General features: G+C 42.1%; 3 protein-coding genes across 3 annotated transcripts; 1 reads left to right on the plus strand and 2 right to left on the minus strand.

The window, feature by feature from the left end:
• The first annotated feature begins 8,256 nt into the window (after nt 1-8,256).
• On the plus strand, nt 8,257-11,097 carry LOC129600281 (uncharacterized). Its single transcript, XM_055498758.1, has 3 exons — nt 8,257-8,346; nt 10,072-10,259; nt 10,589-11,097. The coding sequence occupies exons 2-3, from the start codon at nt 10,073-10,075 to the stop codon at nt 10,825-10,827; spliced, it is 426 nt and encodes a 141-aa protein (XP_055354733.1). The 5' UTR covers nt 8,257-8,346; nt 10,072; the 3' UTR covers nt 10,828-11,097.
• A 593-nt stretch (nt 11,098-11,690) lies between these two features.
• On the minus strand, nt 11,691-12,603 carry LOC129600282 (uncharacterized). The gene is made up of 2 exons (XM_055498759.1): nt 12,380-12,603; nt 11,691-12,095 (listed from the first exon to the last, which is right to left on the minus strand). The coding sequence occupies exons 1-2, from the start codon at nt 12,564-12,566 to the stop codon at nt 11,947-11,949; spliced, it is 336 nt and encodes a 111-aa protein (XP_055354734.1). The 5' UTR covers nt 12,567-12,603; the 3' UTR covers nt 11,691-11,946.
• A 3,045-nt stretch (nt 12,604-15,648) lies between these two features.
• Nucleotides 15,649-18,519, minus strand: LOC129600286 (uncharacterized). Its single transcript, XM_055498762.1, has 6 exons — nt 18,281-18,519; nt 17,681-17,855; nt 17,283-17,533; nt 17,042-17,197; nt 16,429-16,626; nt 15,649-16,235 (listed from the first exon to the last, which is right to left on the minus strand). Exons 1-6 carry the CDS (start codon nt 18,375-18,377, stop codon nt 15,649-15,651), a joined length of 1,464 nt encoding a protein of 487 aa, XP_055354737.1. The 5' UTR covers nt 18,378-18,519.
• Between the last annotated feature and the right edge of the window lie 233 nt (nt 18,520-18,752).

Below are 18,752 nucleotides of genomic sequence, written 5' to 3' on the forward strand. Positions count from 1 at the left end.
TGTGATAGAGATTAACGATCTTTACTGTAACGCTCACGATACACACTGAATCGTTCAATCGCTAATCGGACTGTGAATTGTCCAGAAAACGGTGAATTATGCCTCTGTAGTTGCCATTCGAATGGTTACAGCAAAAATAGAACGACCGGACCCGGAACGGTCATATGATCAGTCTGTTTCGCGATGATTAGCGGCCGTCAGCTCCTTTTAGTCAGGTGAAGATCAAAGGCTAGAACGAATGCCGTGCGTTTTGTGAATCCCCCTTCCTACACGGACGTAACCTTTGCTCAATAAGATTATTAACAGCAAGATAATCAATAACGTTACACGTTTGCTGTATTCTCCCCCACCAACCATATACAGCCTTATTCTATTAAAAATTACTTTTCTCTTATCCGACAGATTACTTTAATTTCTGCGTTCCCGGCTGCGTGAGTCTCATAAAAACTGAAAGGGTTTAGCATGCATCTGTTGTCTAGTAGAGCATCGCACAGATGCCGGTAGAGTTATACAGTAATTCAAGTTGTTTCTGTTAATTCTTTGTTTATTTATATAATTTAGTTTAATTAATTTTTTCTCCTGTTTCAGATGAGGAGAAATGTACGGATCATCAATCTGGACAATCAAAGTGTAGAAGTCCTGCTGTGCAACCTTGCCCCGTAATTTCTATCGCATTAACCCAGCGACATATTCAAATTAACAGGTTACGCCAAATTTCATACTTATATGGCCAAGCCACACTACTCTGTAGTACTTCTATAGACCTAGATGCCGTCTTTAGTTTTTATGCTTCCTAAAAGGGCCGCATTAAAAACAAATTCACAATATGCCAGTCACTCGAAATAGTACCTGAAAAAAAGCCGAGCAAAGCTTACGGACAAAATTTTTTTCCGCCGTTTGCAAGCACCTTTGAGCAGGACTGGTTTTCGTTTTGAAACACCAGAAGTATAGACCTATGCCACAAGTTCCAACCACCAGCCTCAGGCTTATAAAAATCATATCTTTGGTCAGTAGGTTGCATCCAGCGGTTTGTTTGTTTTATTGGAGACTACTCAATGAGAGTAATTTAAATTTAATCGACCGAAGCGTAGCGAAGGTCTTTTATGTTCAGCGGTTATGAAAAATGTCCGTCGGTCACCGTCACTAAATGCACCGTCATTTTACACTGGCGGTAGAGTCACAATCAGAATTAACGCATGAAGACTGTCATGCCGACTGCCTGGGGTGCCATTCTGAAACCCCATTTTCTGCCAGTTTTCAACAACCAAAACCAGATGGCGCATGTTTTGCGTCCGAACCGACAGTAACTTATTCCGTTTGCGTAATGAAAAGGATCTGTCGAAAGTGCACCCGCCCGGGTATTCACAACCCTTCCTGGGCAATGGGGCTGCAGGCGACACACGTTTTTAACGGACTGTGGTCATCTATGATTCAACTCTTAGGAGCCGCATTAGACGTTTTCGAATAAAGCGTTGTCAGTAGTACCTTGTTGATTTATTTTCGGTTTAATTATACATTCAATAATTAGCTAATTAGCAAACCTACGAGTGGTCAGAAAGTTCAAAATTATCGATTTTCGCGCATCTGTTGCTCTTAATTAACTTAAGAAACAAGCTCAAATTATGTTTTTATTGCTGTTTTAAAGTCCTTTATTGCTTATTACGTTATGGGATAACGATTAACTGCCGCCGATCGCTGGAAAAAAATCTCAAACACCTTGTCGCCTCCAGACATCAATACCCATCAACGGGTTAATAACGCCACTTCTGGCGGAAATAGTGATCAACAATAAGTTTTATACAAAGCTTACTTTTGTATGCAAATCACTTACATCTAATTTTAATTAACAAATGTTTTACGCCTGGTACATATAAAAAGCTGAATTTCGAAACGAAACACATGTGCAATACAGGTTAGGTTATGTTACTATGCACTAGTTAGTTTATATAAACCTTCGGAAGTTTAGCTCTGTGGTTGTTCTTATTGCAACGTCCAAGGTCACCGTCAACTCCCAGCGGGACGCATGGACTGTGCTGATCGGTGGCACCGTGCAAATAGCCCGCTCGCGGCATCTTCAAGCTTAATTGGGCAGGATAGCAAATGGGACGACGCTCCTGTCATTATCCTTGGGTTTGATCAGCAATTGTTTGTCGCGATGTTGTTCCTGGAAGGATCTGCTTTGTTGAATGGCCTCCTTACAAATAACCGGTAGTGCGGGGGTAAAAAGCGCCGTTTTCGGCAACGCAGAAATGTGCAGATCATGAGTAGTGTGCGCTGCATGGCCTCCCGATCCGAGGAAGACTTGATACGTTCTGGCTTACCAGTTGTTTGAGGAGGTACGCCTCGTCGAACAACTTATCAACCAGAACTACTTTCCGGAATTTATAAATTTCTAATGTTCCAGAATTTCTAAGTATTTCTAAATAATTCTAAATATTTCGAGCCGGCCCCGCTGCGCGGGGCCGTTACCCCTAATTTTTTTAGCTTCTAGGGTTTCGAAAGTTAAAAATATCTAGAAATAATACCTAAATATCTTGCTGTCCGAAGTGTCTGTATATCTATACTGCATCTAAAAACCGGGCCCGTGGTCCGTTCAGAGTATTCGTTATTCACTTCGCTGCGTAATGCTGGTGGTAGCTTGTGCAGTTATCGTACTTACCTACGTTGCTCTGTGCCAGTATATTCAAATACATTTAAACACTTAAATACCCAGATAGCTAAAAGTTCATAAAAATAGATTAAAAAGACAGAAAAGTCTTCAAAAAATAATCGACCGAAGCGAAGCAAAGGTCTTCTATGTTCAAGAAAACTGGGATTTCGTCGGTCACGTCGGTCATGTCGGTCACGCTTCAATAATTTTAAATAAAATCTGGAAGAACACACCGGAAATATTAAATAAAAAATACTTTTGCAAAAAACAATGCATTTTTAAAACATTTTCAAAACAAACTCAGCAAATAGTTTATTAGATTATTATCACCCCACAGTCGCGATATACGGTCCGGTATACGATACGGTGAGACACCGTATCGTGACCGTACCGTTGATAAGTTGGAGTGATCGCAACGCGCAGACGGTAAACGATACGGTCCAATCCTGCCTCTGACGTGAAACATGCTGCGGTTCTAATCGGTTTTAAGACTTTGTCAGATGGTAACAATCGTTCTGTTGAAAACTCGATGAAAACTAAAATGCTAAAACATTTTTCGATACCAAAACGGCCAGATTTAACAGCCCATGAATCTTTCTACAAGCATTTAAATTTTAACACAGGCGCCTATGGAGTCTAAATAACAGCTCGCGCAGAGTACTCCAACGGCTCCGTAAGCTTTGCATGCTAAATTTACATGGCTGCAGAATAGTTCGTTTTTAGATAAGCTGCACTCGCTTGGTATCAAAAAATTGCTTAGAATTTTATCTTTCTTCCAATATCCTTTCTGATGAATCTAGAACAATTAAAATCTACCAGAACAATTTTAAAGCTGCATGATTTGGAAGCTGCACACGTTGTGCATCATGCCACTGCCACCGAGGGTGGTTGCTGAATCGCAGATGTCAACGGTAGGCATTACGATATCTCAGCCTTCTACCGTCAATTCTACCGTCAAACGGTCCGGTAAGGGTACGCCGTGATGACGTAGAAGAGCCTATCGTATATCGTACCGTCTATCGTAGGCCCATTTTGTGTTGCGATAAGAATCTAATAAATTTGGTTTCCCGCTTCGCTACGGTATTTTAGTGCAAGCCAACAGCGGTGCACTTTCCTAGTTTTAAGTAGAGGCTCCGCATATCACCTTTTACCACCGATGGCTCCTAATACCACCGTTCATACCACCTTTGGCTCCTAGTACCACATTCTGCACACCACTTTTGACTCCGCATACCACCATTTATTTAACATTTGCTTGTGTCTATCCATTTTCATTAAATTTTTTAATATCTGGAATAATTGAATGGTTAGCGTTCGCAGCTACATCCATATCCACGCTGCGTTTCGTGGATATGCAATCATAGTCCGGGTTGACAATTCTTTTGGCCTGTCGTCCGGCGCGTCTTTTTGGTGGCATGTCTTTTTTTTTCGTCCGGCGCGTCTTTTTTCTCAAAGCAGTCTTTTTCGAAGGCATTTGCCGGTATATGATGTGTCTGCCGGGCTTTTTTTGTGGAAAAGGTCATATGCAAATGCCGCAGCAAATAATTTAGCTTATCACTTTTATTAAAAGTTCCAAAAAAGTTAATTGTGGTATGTGGAGCCAAACGTGGTGTGCAAAAGGTGGTATTATAATAATGGAGTTTATTGTCCTTGCACGGAGCATTTGCCCCCTCTAGGCTTTAGACAGTGACACAGTGGATAGTAAACATGACGAAACTGTTCCGAACAACATAAAGTAGTCATAACGTAGAAACATCGTTAACTGATAACATCAGAACATGAAGGTCAGTACGCAACAAACAATAGAGCGAGACTCTCGTTAACAGATAACAGCCCAAGAAAAGAAGGAAAGAAAGTGGTTACTTTCGTTTCGGTTGCGGTAAGTGAATGTTACTGTGGAAAAACAAAAAAGGGAGGGAGGCGATCGCGCTGGGGTCGATGCATAAAACCAAAACCCACGTACATTAATTTTAAAGTTTTCAAAAGATTTCCGGAAATTTTCAAAATAAAATCGTGGGAAAAAGGAAAGCAAGGACACTTACGCACGTAATCGCCAAAGGTGTTGTCACTGTTGAACCAAAGGTGTTGTCACTGTTGTGAAAGGTGGTACTAGGAGCAGAAAATGGTATAAATGTATTGAGCGACAGGTTGTTTTCGAGGTATGCAGAATGAAAGAAATTACAAAATATACTTCGTGCAGCAATAAATAGATTTTGAGAAATACTTCAATTGTAAAACCCCAGCAAAGCCATCAGTGAAAATATTTCAAACGTGTAGAAATGCGGACAACTTTCAAGCTTTCCGGTTGAATTCGATTAGTTTTATAAAAACTGTGAAAACTTTCGTAATTTTTCTTATTGTTTGTCTTTTTCACGTTTTTAATGTGACTTGATATCGACAAGCTAGCCAACTCAAACTTGAATTTTTGGTACGACAGAATAAACAGATAGCATTTAAGCGGTGACAAAACAGATGGAGTGGGATCATTTAGACGATGCCCATAAAAAACCATGGAGCCGATATTTCAGCGCAGAATTAAGGAAAATGACCCGGCACATGCGTCAAAAATGAGATACATACACTAAAACTTTCGCTTTCGCGCACTCCGAATACCTTTTTTGTAACACTTCATGTCATTCTAAAGCTAAATGATTTGTGTACACTCTTCTGAAAACCGTCTGCGTGCGTAACATCCGGTTGCCGCGCAGGGGGTCGAGTCGAAATATTTAGAAAAGACGCGGTCGACGAGCTTGATGATAGATGAGTCCGTGAACTCTGCCTTTCCGTTAACCGGTTCCTTCGTCGCTGGTTAAAATGGTTCGCTGGCTCGGTGACCGCCGAATGTAGATAATTAATTCTCCCAATTCCGCTACCGCGGCGTCCAGCCACTGTAGTGTGAGGCCAAGCTGGTGTGCCTTCTGGGCAACCTCCACCCGAGCATTCTGGCAACCAGCTTCCCGATTCGTTGTGTGGATTTTTAGGATGTACGTATATTGCAAGGAGTATATATACTTCGTTGACGCAAACAAACCATACGACTGGACTATGGTTCAGTCGTACGATATGTTCGCGTCAACGGTTTCTTTCGTGTACCGCTCCACGCTTCTTATAACCTGGTTCATAAACGCACTTCGCGAATTTCTAGCGATTTCTCCACCCGAACCATATTTTTCTCTGTTATCTGATTTTTCCTAGATTTCCAGCTCTTTTCCCATGCGAATTAGGAACTCATCCGTGACTCGTGCGTTGCGGTTTTGCAAGCGTCTGTGACAAACTTTTACAATGCTGCGAAATGGTTACCACCTGCTTGTCGGTATAATTCTTGTTACTAACAATAATAATGCCGATAATCAGGTAATATTATTAGGAATACCCTCCGGGATAACAGTGATATTCCCAGTGTGATACTCATGGTAACTAGTAATCAGATGGACGGTAAAGGATGAACGGTAACCGAGGATTCGTGAAGTTGGAATTAGTCTAAGTTAACCTGAACGCAACAACTGTGTTAATTCAATTAAATTAAATTAAACAATTTAAAGCGAAAAGCACTTTAAAGCAGTAAAGTAAAGTCGAGTAGAGTGCCCGCGTTTAACTGCGTAAATGACGAGATGCGGGAGGTGTAAATCCCTGGTTTACCGGCGCTAATCTGTGTTATGCTGGAATCAGGGGAATTAGACCGGCATAATAATAAGACACAGTGCGTTTAATTTGTAGCTCTTACTCCCGTGACGGATCGATCACATGAATCGGCATAATTCGCATCCAGGATCGATCAGTAAAGGTTGCATACAATGCGAGCAAGAAAGGAAGCTACGGGTTTAGGGTATGCGTTTAGAGAAGACAGCGAAAACCGGTTTGTACAGCTCGTACGCGCACAGACAGCCACACTCATACGTGTGTAAGTGAATGCGAGCGGATTAACCCACTCACACGCACATGTGCCGATCGATCGATACAGCGAGGCAGCATTCCGCTTGCGCTTTCTGGCAGCACTGAAATCCTCTGTCTTCGGTCTATTTATAGTCACAACAGAGAGACTGCATTGATCAATCAGCCTCAGCGGGCAAAAAAGGCTGTTCGCAGGCTTTTTAACATACACCGTAGCCTCCTCATTTAGTCAGATTGTATGTATGCTGATATGCTCGTGTAACGAGAAACAGACTGCTTAATTCGCAAAAAAAGTTATTTAGGATTTTATAACACTATCAAAAATTTCGAAATTTGAACTCGAATTAGGAGACATTTATTTATTTTCCAAAAAATAAGAACGTAGGGATATGTTGATATCGAATAACAAGGTGATAGAGTGAAGACATTGCCGGTTGCGCAACCGCGGCTGCAGGTTAAACATATACCTGAAATACCGATGACGATGGCGCAGGAGAACAAACACTCCGCTTTCACGACGGCGCCGCTGCTGGGGCACGATTGGGCGTGAAGCTCAAGCATTCTGTCCGTCTTTCAATTGTTTTCATGGCAGTTTGTATTTGCATCCGGAGACTGTGATCTGCAAATTACAGATTATTTATGTAAACTGTCGTCGATCAACCGTGAAGATAACTGATACTTGCATCACATGCTAAAAAGTTTTAAGGGTTTGTACAGATTACGCTCCACTACTGTACATACAGATATGTTGTGATCTTTTCCCCACTTCCACCGTCGCTACCGTAGGCACAGTAGCTTTCCTGGTTTGAGCTGATAAGTTTGGACAAATAGCTATTGCAGCTTATAAGCCTTTTGCCAAATTTTGTACAACTAAACTGCTTGAAACTGCAAAAAGCTGTAATTTCCGGCGGTAGGGCAAAAAGCTGTAATTTCCGGAGGTAGCTTATAAGTCGATAGTTACGGTACACTGCACAACCGGTATTCGATAGAACCAGATTTATAAATTGAAAATCTTATTTATTAGAGCTCTGAAAGTGTGCTGTTACTACACTTATCACACGTTGAAAATGATACGAGAACTAGGGTAGAAATTAGAACAGCAAATGCATGTAGAATGTTCGCGGCAAGTGCAACATAGCGAAAATTGCTTGAATTCATGCACGGAGCACAGTGCGTATATTGGACTTGCATTTTTCCGTATACCACACTCTGTGGTGCAAATCTATCGGGCGGATACAGTACTGCAGTCTCAAGGCATTTTGCGCTTCCGTTTGTTTACCTTGTTTACCTTCCCGATATTTCAAAATTATTTATCCCACACCATTAAATGGAGCCAATGGGTGTTTATATGGGCGAGAGGGTGCTGTTAACTCTTCTAAGGGCTGCTTAATTAAATCACGGGCGGCTTAAATTTCCGGGGAGAGCTTCTAAATCAATTGTTTCGGTATGCTGGCAGTCGGTATATGCGGATTTCGCAACGTATTTAACGTCGACGAGGTACTAAGCATAAAACAATTACATAAAGCGATACGGCCTTTGATAACTGACCAACGGAAGGATGTAATGAATAAGGTATGCAACGTCCGTTCCGCGGCCAATAGAGGCTGCTGCTGGCTGTATCGTTGAGGCTGGGTGCCGCAAACATTCCGTTATCCATGGTATCGTTGACCCAAATGATATCACTCTGTGACATGCGTTTTTCGGATGTTATGGATGGGTGGAGCCTGTTCCGCCAGTCTGCAACGAACGCCAGTACAGCAAACCGGGCACAGATAACAACAGTCGATCGTGTGGAGCTGGCCCGTGTAAGTACGTAGTACTAATACTAAAGTAGGTTCCTGTATCTGATGCGCCTGTATGTTTTTTATATTCGTAAACCAACAGTGAAAGAGATCAGCTATAAATTTGTAGATGATCCTATACGTGTATTTTGACATTGGAAATATTCAGACGTAGATCCATAAAATCATGGAAAATGTATGAAAATTCATGAACAAAGCAAGGGAACAGCTGGTACGGTGCGAAAGCAAGGCTAGTCCCCAAGTTTAACAAAACGTCTGCCGGTCGGCCGTAATTAACATCACAGCTCCACATAAATCGGTGTGAAGCATTCATGCTATATAGTTCATGCCGATTTATTGGAGCAAGTGCAAAACATTTGCTTAATATCCAGCTCATTTTCCGATTTTCGTCTGTGTGCTGCTTCTCTGGGAACATTTACTGATTTTCTGTCACCGGTAAATATATGAAATTCCAACATTTACGTTTTGATAACAATTTTTCTGTCGGCGTAAATGGATATTTCGATTAATTTACCTGTCGGTAGCTCGTCGGATACTGATAGAACACATTGTGGCATAAAGTACCAAACTAAAGCAAAAAATATCAATCCGCGAAACATTTTGAGCAGACGGAAGGAAGTCTAAGTGTGAATTGCGAGTGTGCGTACTGTCTTTAATAAAATGGGCTTGAAAAGGCGTAATCGATTATGCTACCTTAAACTCTTAAGCCGTCTTTGATTGTCGATAGGCGATAGCTACCGATCTGCGATGCGATATTTTATCTTGACGCAATAATCTCCTTTGCATAAGCTCAGAGACTGCATGTGGCGCGGGACAATATCGGTGTTGGTGCTGCTGTATACCGGTAATTTGTAAATGACGGTTGTACCACATGCCGTACGTAGTGGATTACAGAACATTAATTTTTATTATACTTAGCGGAGGTGCAAATATTCAGTTTTACCATACCGGCATAATATGTATGTCTCCATAGCTTGATATGCGTAGCTTTACCTATCGAAGTACAGATACATACTTAGGTACTTAGAAGTTACAATAAATCTGGAAACTTTCCATATCAATAATACTTTATAGCAATGCTTTGTATCCGCATACACTGACCGATGGCATTGAATGAAATCTGAAGGATATACATGTCTTAAATTGTGGGAGCGGTTCTAAGCGAAAGATAGCTTTTTACCTATTTCCCGTTCCCAGCAAGTAATTTTGGAGATTTCGTTTACATTCGATGGCATTACACCGAAACAGCAGTAAATTTCTGCGCAGTAGTTTTAATATGTCTGTTTTGGGCCTGGTAGAGACGTACACCGGTATTGGAATTGCAGAGCTGGGCATTTGCACCTACACGTAAAACAATTACAGTAAGTTAACGAAGTCTGACTCGCGATAACCTGAAGCGGCATCGTAACGAGCCGCCTAACGCTTATTGAATGATCCACTGTATACTGGAGTTTCCACAAAACAACTGGCCAACCTAAAATTACTCTGAAACACTGATGATTTTAGCCAAAGATTGCTGCTCCCAGACTGATCGTAAACCTCAGGGTATAAATAGACAAGCACGACGCTTTAAGCGCCGCGAGAGTTACAGTACAGCATTTCTTAAAAACACAAGACATCCAGACAATCGAGACACATTCAGTATTGCAATTTCAACTGAGCGCTATACGATTTTTGTGACATAATTTTTTAAAAATTTCCTTATTTATTTACTTGCATAGAAATCAGAATGGAGACGATAATTAGTGTTATCCTACTGCTTCTGTCCGTAGCCGGATTAAACGGTAGTCCACCGAAAAAAGAATGCCTGGTTCAAGGACCAATAACGCTGCCCGATGGAAAGAATATTACCGGATCGAGGAATGTGGGCGGATGCACATGCAAGGAAGTGTTTGACCAAGAGTTTAATCCTAACGGTAAATATTTCCTCTTTGTTAGACTCAATATGTCACCATGAAATTTTTGCAAGGGATTTTTAAGTACTTCGTCGTGTCGCTATAATTCAAATTATAAAGCATCAGTAATTACATTCTACATTTAAAAAAAAACATTTATAGCAGTAATAATGCATGGCGACGGAAAATAATTTAATAATTTCGACGTTTATTACCTGCATGGTATGCATATACGTAATAATCCTAAGTTTCTGGTTTTATTTTGTTCTTGTGCCTTTGTTTCTTTTTGCGATGAAAGTTTTCATTTAATGGCAGTGATACAGTTATGTGAGATACTATGATATTAATAGTGCAAGACGATGTGGGCGTCACGTGTAACAAGGACGGCTCCTGGAGTCTGAAGCAAGATCGTTGGCAGTTCGCCTACTGCGTGGACAAGCAGGGCAACCAGGTCAGCGAGGTGGTCGTTCAGGAGCACTGGAGTCTCCAGTGCGATCCGGTTCCGCGTATGCCGGCAACAGTACCGCCCCTGCGTCCCCGGAAGCCGACTTCCCGCCGTCCATCCGCTGGCGCGGCCTCGCATAGCTGAAAGCCGTGCAGAAACAGAAACATTAACCCAATTCATGCATATGCTTTCTGCTATCAATGTTGATTCAATAGCATCAGTCGTTGTGGCTTCTCTTATCACCGAGAGTCCGAGACCAGAATTAATGGGAAAGCAGAATAATCATATGAAGTTTTAAAGCAATCCGTTATTCTTGCGTTGAGTGTTTGGTAAGCTCTTTTGCTAGATACTTGTGTTAGCCCATACAGTATACTTGTGTTATACGATTAAATGATAGAAGATAATTCCAAGGGGTGGTCACCGGCGCTCGTTTTGAACTGGTTGTCTGCATGTCACAGCATGTGCCTAATGTTTTGTCTTTGATTGTTGAATTCGGGCGACTGTATTACTTTAGTGCTCAAGTTCTCTTTAATATTCGTATTTTACTAATTTTATCCAGTTCATCCTGGGAACAATATCTAAAATTTTTATTTAATGTAAAAAAATAGTTCTATCGGCGCTAAATCAGATACTAGTACTCGTAATACGACTGACATAGTAGAAAAACATATGGGCATTCGATGGCGAATAATATTTTTGAAAATTATATATATTTTTTGTTTTAGTGTCAAGGTCAACAAAGTCATTTAAGAGACATAATTATTACCCTACATTATGTACAATCAATCGCTGATGCCGTTTTGCCAGATCGTGCATAATTGGCTTTCAAACTTGAATAAGTCGCAATTGTTTGTGACAGCAATTTTGGACTTCCCATTTTACTGTGATTCACGATGTTACGCAATCTTCTGTATACCGTAGTACTGTATACCGTAGTACGGTCGTTAATAAATCATTAGCGTGCAGTAAATGCAGCCGTTCTGCCGCATTCAGTTTGTTAAAGAAACATTAACAGTATTCAGGATGAAATTTCGTAGCGCTGTCACCAACTCCACCGCCCAAACAGAAAAAATTTATTGTTATTGAGTAAACATTCGGCATCCATAATCAAAATAAGCAACCAAATTAGGACTCATCCAAATTTTTAAACACACTGATCAGCAATGTTATTGCATTAAATATTGTTTAGGATATCTTCTGAAGTTGCCGCAGACGGCATCAAATTAGATCGGTCTACGGAGTGGTTCATGAACGGCGTGCAACTTAATCGCATTTCAGCTCCCCAGGACGCTCGATTTGCTTTTCGGTAATCTGGTTACCGTTCTTATCCACGCAATACGCCGATCGCCACTGCATCTGTCGCGGTCGCCATGTCCCGTCGTCATTGCACTGCGGGAACGCTTTGTCCGCAACTGTACAGTGCACATAAATATTACGTATCAGAACGACTATCAAAACTACATTAAAAGAAAGTATTTATAGTACTTAACATACTTAATTAGTTGCTTATAGTACTTATAGTACTTAATTATAAATACTTCTGGTACTTATAGTAAGTACTTAATTAGCTGCTCTCGGCATGTTCCCATATATATTGGTTGTACCGGTTATTGAATGAAAATATAATTAATATCACGTGCGTAAGAAGCTGCTACGAAGCACATGTGTATTTTGCAGTGCGTGATCAAAAGCGTACTTCGTGGGTCAAACTCCTCCTTGTAAGCCTCCTTGCACGTGCAGCCGCCCACATTGCGCGTTCCCTGGATTGCCTTCCCATTGGGTAAAGTCATAGGTCCGAACACCAGGCATTTCTTCTGCGTTGGGGAAGCGCACAACGCTACTCCCGCCATCAATAAAAGCACTCCTAGGATTGCGGTGTGCATGTCGGAAATGGTTGGCACGCTTTAATTTAGCACTTGCACGATTCGACGGAAATTTGTTGAATGTGAAAAATGTAATATTTGACACAAACCAAATCAAAGGCCCGGTATTTTATACCGTAAATTGAAATTTATTACAACACACTGTTTGAATTCCAGGACAGCTGACTTCCGTCTGCTTTTTTTGCTTCCCAGAGGCGGTAATAATTACTGTTACTTTCGACATGCATATCATTAAGCATTGGGCAGAAAGCGTATAGTGAGTGTATGAGACGTTCTGGCACTTAAGCGGTCCGATTTCAAGTTTTTATATACGAGGAACTGATTGTAATTAAAATATGGCGATCGCAATTGCGGGCGGCGGAATACACGGAAATTATGTTATAAATTGCCCTGAATGACAGTTATAGAGGTTGGTCAGAAATGATTGACAGCTGTTACGACTGACGATAAGTGTATTGACGATAATTTTGAGAAGATCAGCCGGCCACCAGTGAAGGCGGAATACCAGGAAACTCATCTGAACAACTTCTCACATCTACCACAATAAACACATCATCCACTACTAGTTCTCCTAAACCACATTTTATATCCAGGACAACCACAACTACCGCCGTTCCGAAAAAACTCTCTACAGTCAGCAGGACATCCACGACTAACTACATCCACGACTCCACTAAGCTAAGCTACATCCACGACTCCGCGCCAAGCAACCGTGTTTCTAGTGACGATCATGTGACGTCCAACCTGGATGCGGAGATATTGACTAGTGTGCCAAATTTTAAAGAATTACCCGCACTCAACCAACAATTTCCAGTGAGGGCCACTGATGTTGTTAAAAAATTTAATGTGGATCCGAGTAATTGTGAGTACTACTTGCCCATGCATGTGGACAAGCACTCAGCTATTCGGATCCATTTAGATCCGAAATTTATGCTAGTAGTTTATCAACGTTATCAATGTGATTGCAGTTCAGGGAACCGTCTACTACAGTTTCCGACCACTCCCAGCCGGACAAAACTTTTATAGCATAGCTTTGGGTCGGTTAGTATTGTACGTCTTCGATCGTCAGGTCCTTTTAGGACAAGGGGATTCCCGCTTCGTGTATGAACACCAAATACGAACACCTGCACACAGTCTGATTCGTTTTAACTGTTCTAAATTGACACACTGGTTGTCGTTTTCATCCGGACTTGACCTTCCATATCTCAAATTTGGATACGGTGAAGTTGTGGAAGCTAATGTTTTATTTTATTTTTCCCTCAACACGAAAACTCTTACCAACCCGAGGACCTGGTGGACCGGCGAAACGGACGTCGTAAGCATTGCCGATAATGTCGTTTTGTTGGTAAATCCGGTTGGAGCAACCTACCACTTATGGAAGACCTTTCCTCTCCTTTTGACAAATCAGCCTACGCTACTCCATCCTCTATTAGACCGAAGTGAGGGCCTGATCGACCCTGTCACTGCTTGGCTCTACGAAGAGGTTAAGCCATTTCAACTGCCTGATGAGGCGATCTCGGCCCTCACATATTCAATGGACACTCCGGGTTGCGCACTGCACAAGATCTTGGCCAACCAAACCGACAACAGGCACGTGTATTTTTACACTTTCATACCAGCACATCTAACGGAAGGTTTCATGGTAATGGAGATTTGGCCCAAGGGGCACTATAGCGGCGTGCATGATCATGGTCGTGCAGTTTCAGTGATCAAGATCTTACACGGCACGATTAAACTGGAGTGGTACAATCCGATCGCCAGTTGTTCCGAGAAGCCTGTGCTAGTAAAATCGCAGGAGTTTTCTGAGGGTGACCTCACGTGGACGAGCTCCGATATGTACCAAACACACCGGGTGACCAATGAATACGGTGATACTGCCGTCGTTTTTGTGCAACTCTACCAAAATGCTGGATTCAGAGATCACTTGAATCGATACCAAGGAAAATCGCGTAGCCCATACACTGATGATATTTCATCTGCGTGGAATATACCATACTCTAAAATGGACGGCGACATCATGCAAGAATACAGGACTCAACAATGTTAAAAACTACCTGCAACTATTAACAATGTTCTATGGCAACGGTATTTTGCCATAGAACAAAAATGCCACCGTTTCCTAAAGCGTCGGCAAATTTGTCGAAAAAAAAATAAAACATGCGAAACATGCGCTATCGTCCTTTGTAAAATATGCATGTTTTGTGCATCTACGCTTATCGATGTATTCAGGAATCGCGAAGTCGGATGATTGACAGAATCTTTCTTTTGGGGGTAAATGAAATTAATAGAATAAATAAACTACTGTGTATTTTTGATTTGTTCTGTACACTTGTTTTTGAAGTAAAATTTGCAGAATATAAACTGCAACACCAATCTACTTCTTGTTTGCTGTATTTCTGTTACAGACTGTTTTAAAAAAGGTTCGGTTTGGACACTGGACACACATTTATCAGCATATAACCAGTAGGCCGACCAATTTTTGTAGCAATTTACTGGATTTTCATGGTCTTGAAGCAGGCGTTTTAACACTGCTTGAATAAAAAAAAAGAACATTGTTTCTGGTTAAGAATGAAAACAAGGTGCATTCAAACTGCATATAAGCGAATTAAGTGGCATTTTTAACCCATTAACAGCGCTTGTTGCGGTACTCTTGGAAAACCTTGCCATTAGGACCGAGAATTTCTGCAATCCTTAGATCGGTGGTTGGAAAGAATCTTCCCAGAGACGAATTATTCGGCTGCACATAGTAAAAGAAGTCCTCTTTCACTGTGTCCTTTTTGTGCTGCTCACTTTCATAACGATAAGCCTGAATCGTGATAGCGGTTACACGTGGATCGACATTATGCAGCTTGTGTGTCTGGTACATATCCGACCACATCCAAGTGATATTCCCGGCATAGAACATCTGCGATCGGACCAACACCGGCTGCTCGAAACTCTTATCGACAATGGGATTATACCATTCCGACTTTATGGAGCCCTGCAGGACCTTCCGCCCCTGCAGGAAAACCGTGGCGTGGTACCGGGCTGAAATTCCGGATGAATGACGTCGACTGGCTATTGCCATGGAATGCGCGACTGGCTATTGCCAGGTTTCCTCCTCCGGTGTTATTAGACCGGAAGAGCCTTCTGCTTCAATATTCTCCAGGATATCGCCTATCAAGGCCTGACTGGCGACCGTGAGGAAAATCTCCGTTTTGGATAACGTGTGCTCGCGGGTTCGCTCGTTCGGTTTAATGATGACCGGCGAGTAATCCAACAACAACGGCAACTCATGTTTTTTCATTGGATCAACTAGCGCGACATTATCGCACACGGCCACGCGGCCGATGTCATTGATAGCCTGATCGTGGTTGCCGTCTACCGTCGACGCAAACTCGAAGAGAACGTTGCTGGTCATGTGATAGCCCCATCCGAATTTAATAAACGGGGGTATGTCACCTTCGCGGCGAGAGGAAAAGGTTACCCAGTGAGTTATCTGCGAACAGTTGGGATGGATTAGGCTGTAGACCGGGCTGCGCTGTCTCTTTTCCAAATAGTCATGGGGGCCTTCCTCACCCACATAGACCTCGCGGTCTTTAACATAAAGAACGATGTCGCCCAGAACAATGCGGTAAAACGTCTGTCCTGGCAAAAGCGGCTTCAGAACAAACGTTATAGTTCCTTTACCTGAAAATAGCCAGCCATAGCATACAGTTACTTCACAAGGCGGAGATAAGGTATTACAATACAGGAATCCGGCGAACACTGCCCTTTACAAAATTACTCGTATGTTCGCTATGATCGGTAGGCTGTTGTACGCGAGCATATGAATTGAGGGCGCGCTCGTTCACCAAAAGACAAACCTTTCGCACGAATTTACCCTTATTAGGATGAAGATCAATATGCTGTACTTCCACCGGTGGCACTACGGGCCGTCTTCGCGTTGTTGGTTTCTCTGTTGTCGGTTGGTTTGTTGGGGGCGTTGAATGGTCCTGTTCACACCATGTGCACCATGGTGGATGTTTATGGTGGATGTGCACCATGGTGGAATTGTTAATCTGTTTGAAGTCTTCAGGATCTGCTGACGATACAAAATTAAAACATGCAACGATATATCATGTATACATATTCGTTAGTGTTCGGCATCAGGCTTATTCTAATTTGATTTGTTTCGTTACTGCATGTGCGCGATCTTACAGATACAGTACTGCATATAAGCCACACTCATGAGCCACAGAACTCAAGACATAATAATTTGTGAATCACTCAGTCGGCTTATTTCTAACCAGAGGTCGAAAGCTGCCATTGTTCGTAATAACATTTATACATCCCCAGTGGCGTAACGAGCCTAATAATTTGGGGGCCACGGCCCACCCCAAACGAAAAGTTACAGCATAAAGTCTATGGGAACGGCCTACCCCAAAGCCAGTACTTGTGGCCCACCCCAAACCTATGAGCTCGTTACGCCGCTGTACATCCCTGATTCAACATACCACAAGGCTGTACTTCTAGTACACTGTTAGGATCCAGCCGTTCGACGTATGCATCCGGACAGCTGACTCGGTCAGTATCAGCGTCGTTACACATAATGGCCTTGGGAATGTATCCTTCAAGTGCCTCGCACAGAACTTCGTTGGACAGTTTGCTGCCTGTAACGTAATTATATTTTCAAGTACAGTGTCAGACATATTGGCTCTTCGTAACAGGTTTGCCCTTCTCAGTGTGCCCGCTTACTTTCGGTGGTCAGAAGCGTGTAGTCCAGCCAGATTTCGTGAAACGGATTGTCTTTCTGCTGCGGTCCGCCTCCTATGAAGATCGTCAGGGACGGAGTCCGGTCATAACGGGAGCGTACTTGCGCTACAGATAGAAAGGGACTGTTGGGGATGTTAAGGATTTTGCCACCGGAAATTTGTTTGATTAGCTCGTGGTGGCCTTCCATCGTCTCGAAGATTTCTAGCCCCTGATTATCGCCAATATAAGAAACTCTGGCAAAAGCAATGTTACTATAGCTTGACATCTGTACTTCAAGTATGTAGTACTGAAGAAATAATTACATGTTAAATAAAATTAATATGCTTTTTGTCCTGTTATTGCAAAAAAATTAAAATTGCTTTGTTTGAGTTGTGTTTTACGGAATATGAAGGTATATGGCTGATTCCGTTCTGCAACCGCTGGGCATAGTCAGTGCTACACTGCAGTTTATTTTCGGAACTTGTAAAAAACGCAGTCGTCCAACACGGCGGTCCGGCTCCGAAGAGTCGGGACAAGGCAGAACGTAGGTGCCACCACAAAAGTTTTCAAGCCGAACTGAAAACAGAATAAAATTTGTAACATCATGTACATGTACAACCAATCTAAAACTATAGCCAGTTCCAGAATTCCAATTATATTTCGAGAACAACAGAAGGCTTCATAAAACTACATCTGGTTCCGACCTGTGCTGCGGTAAGGTCGGCCTAAAAAAGAATTATTTATTCATATTTTTTATTCATTTATTTTGCCGTGTGCAGCACAGTATAATACGCACTACCGCCACTACGTATACCTAAATATTTCAAGCACCAAGGGTAGAAGAAACCGTAGCATCGAGACCGACACGGTAGAGTTTTATAAAGCCGGCAAAAGTATAACATAATAATTCTAAAGGCATCTTGTGAGCGATGCTCGCCTTTAGAATTATTGCGAGTAAATTAAGTAGACATAATAATTTAATTATTTTATGTTTTCTTTACCTTCATTATCCAATGGCATCTTCACAGCATTACAGGCCAAAGCGCAGAAACATGTCGCTGATATTAAAGAAAACAACACAATTTGACTGGGCCCCATGGTTGCGCAAAGGAGGAAATTGCAGGCTTTTGACTCGCTGGATACAGCGTGCGTAATTAATTAGAACACCTTTGATTGTTTAACCAAGCCTTATAAGCGGCATCGCAACCCTTTGGACTATCGTTATTACTCTGTTTTTATGTAGTAGCCGCTAATACGACAACATGCTTTGGTTTTCCGCGCTCTGTTAGCTTTGGCTAAGCATCACAAAGCCACTTGACAAAATCAACGTCATCCCCGGGGATAAAAATCTCTGTAATGCTAAAGTACGAAAATTGACGAGAGAAGTTCGTCCGTCCATTCCCAGAGGGATCGATGCACTATGCTGGTAGTGGTCGGTGGCAGCGTGCAAACGATGCTGCCCGCGGCGTATTC

This window comes from Paramacrobiotus metropolitanus, unplaced genomic scaffold (assembly GCF_019649055.1).
Source record: "Paramacrobiotus metropolitanus isolate TYO unplaced genomic scaffold, Prichtersi_v1.0 Parri_scaffold0000169, whole genome shotgun sequence".
NCBI classification, from domain to species: domain Eukaryota; kingdom Metazoa; phylum Tardigrada; class Eutardigrada; order Parachela; family Macrobiotidae; genus Paramacrobiotus; species Paramacrobiotus metropolitanus.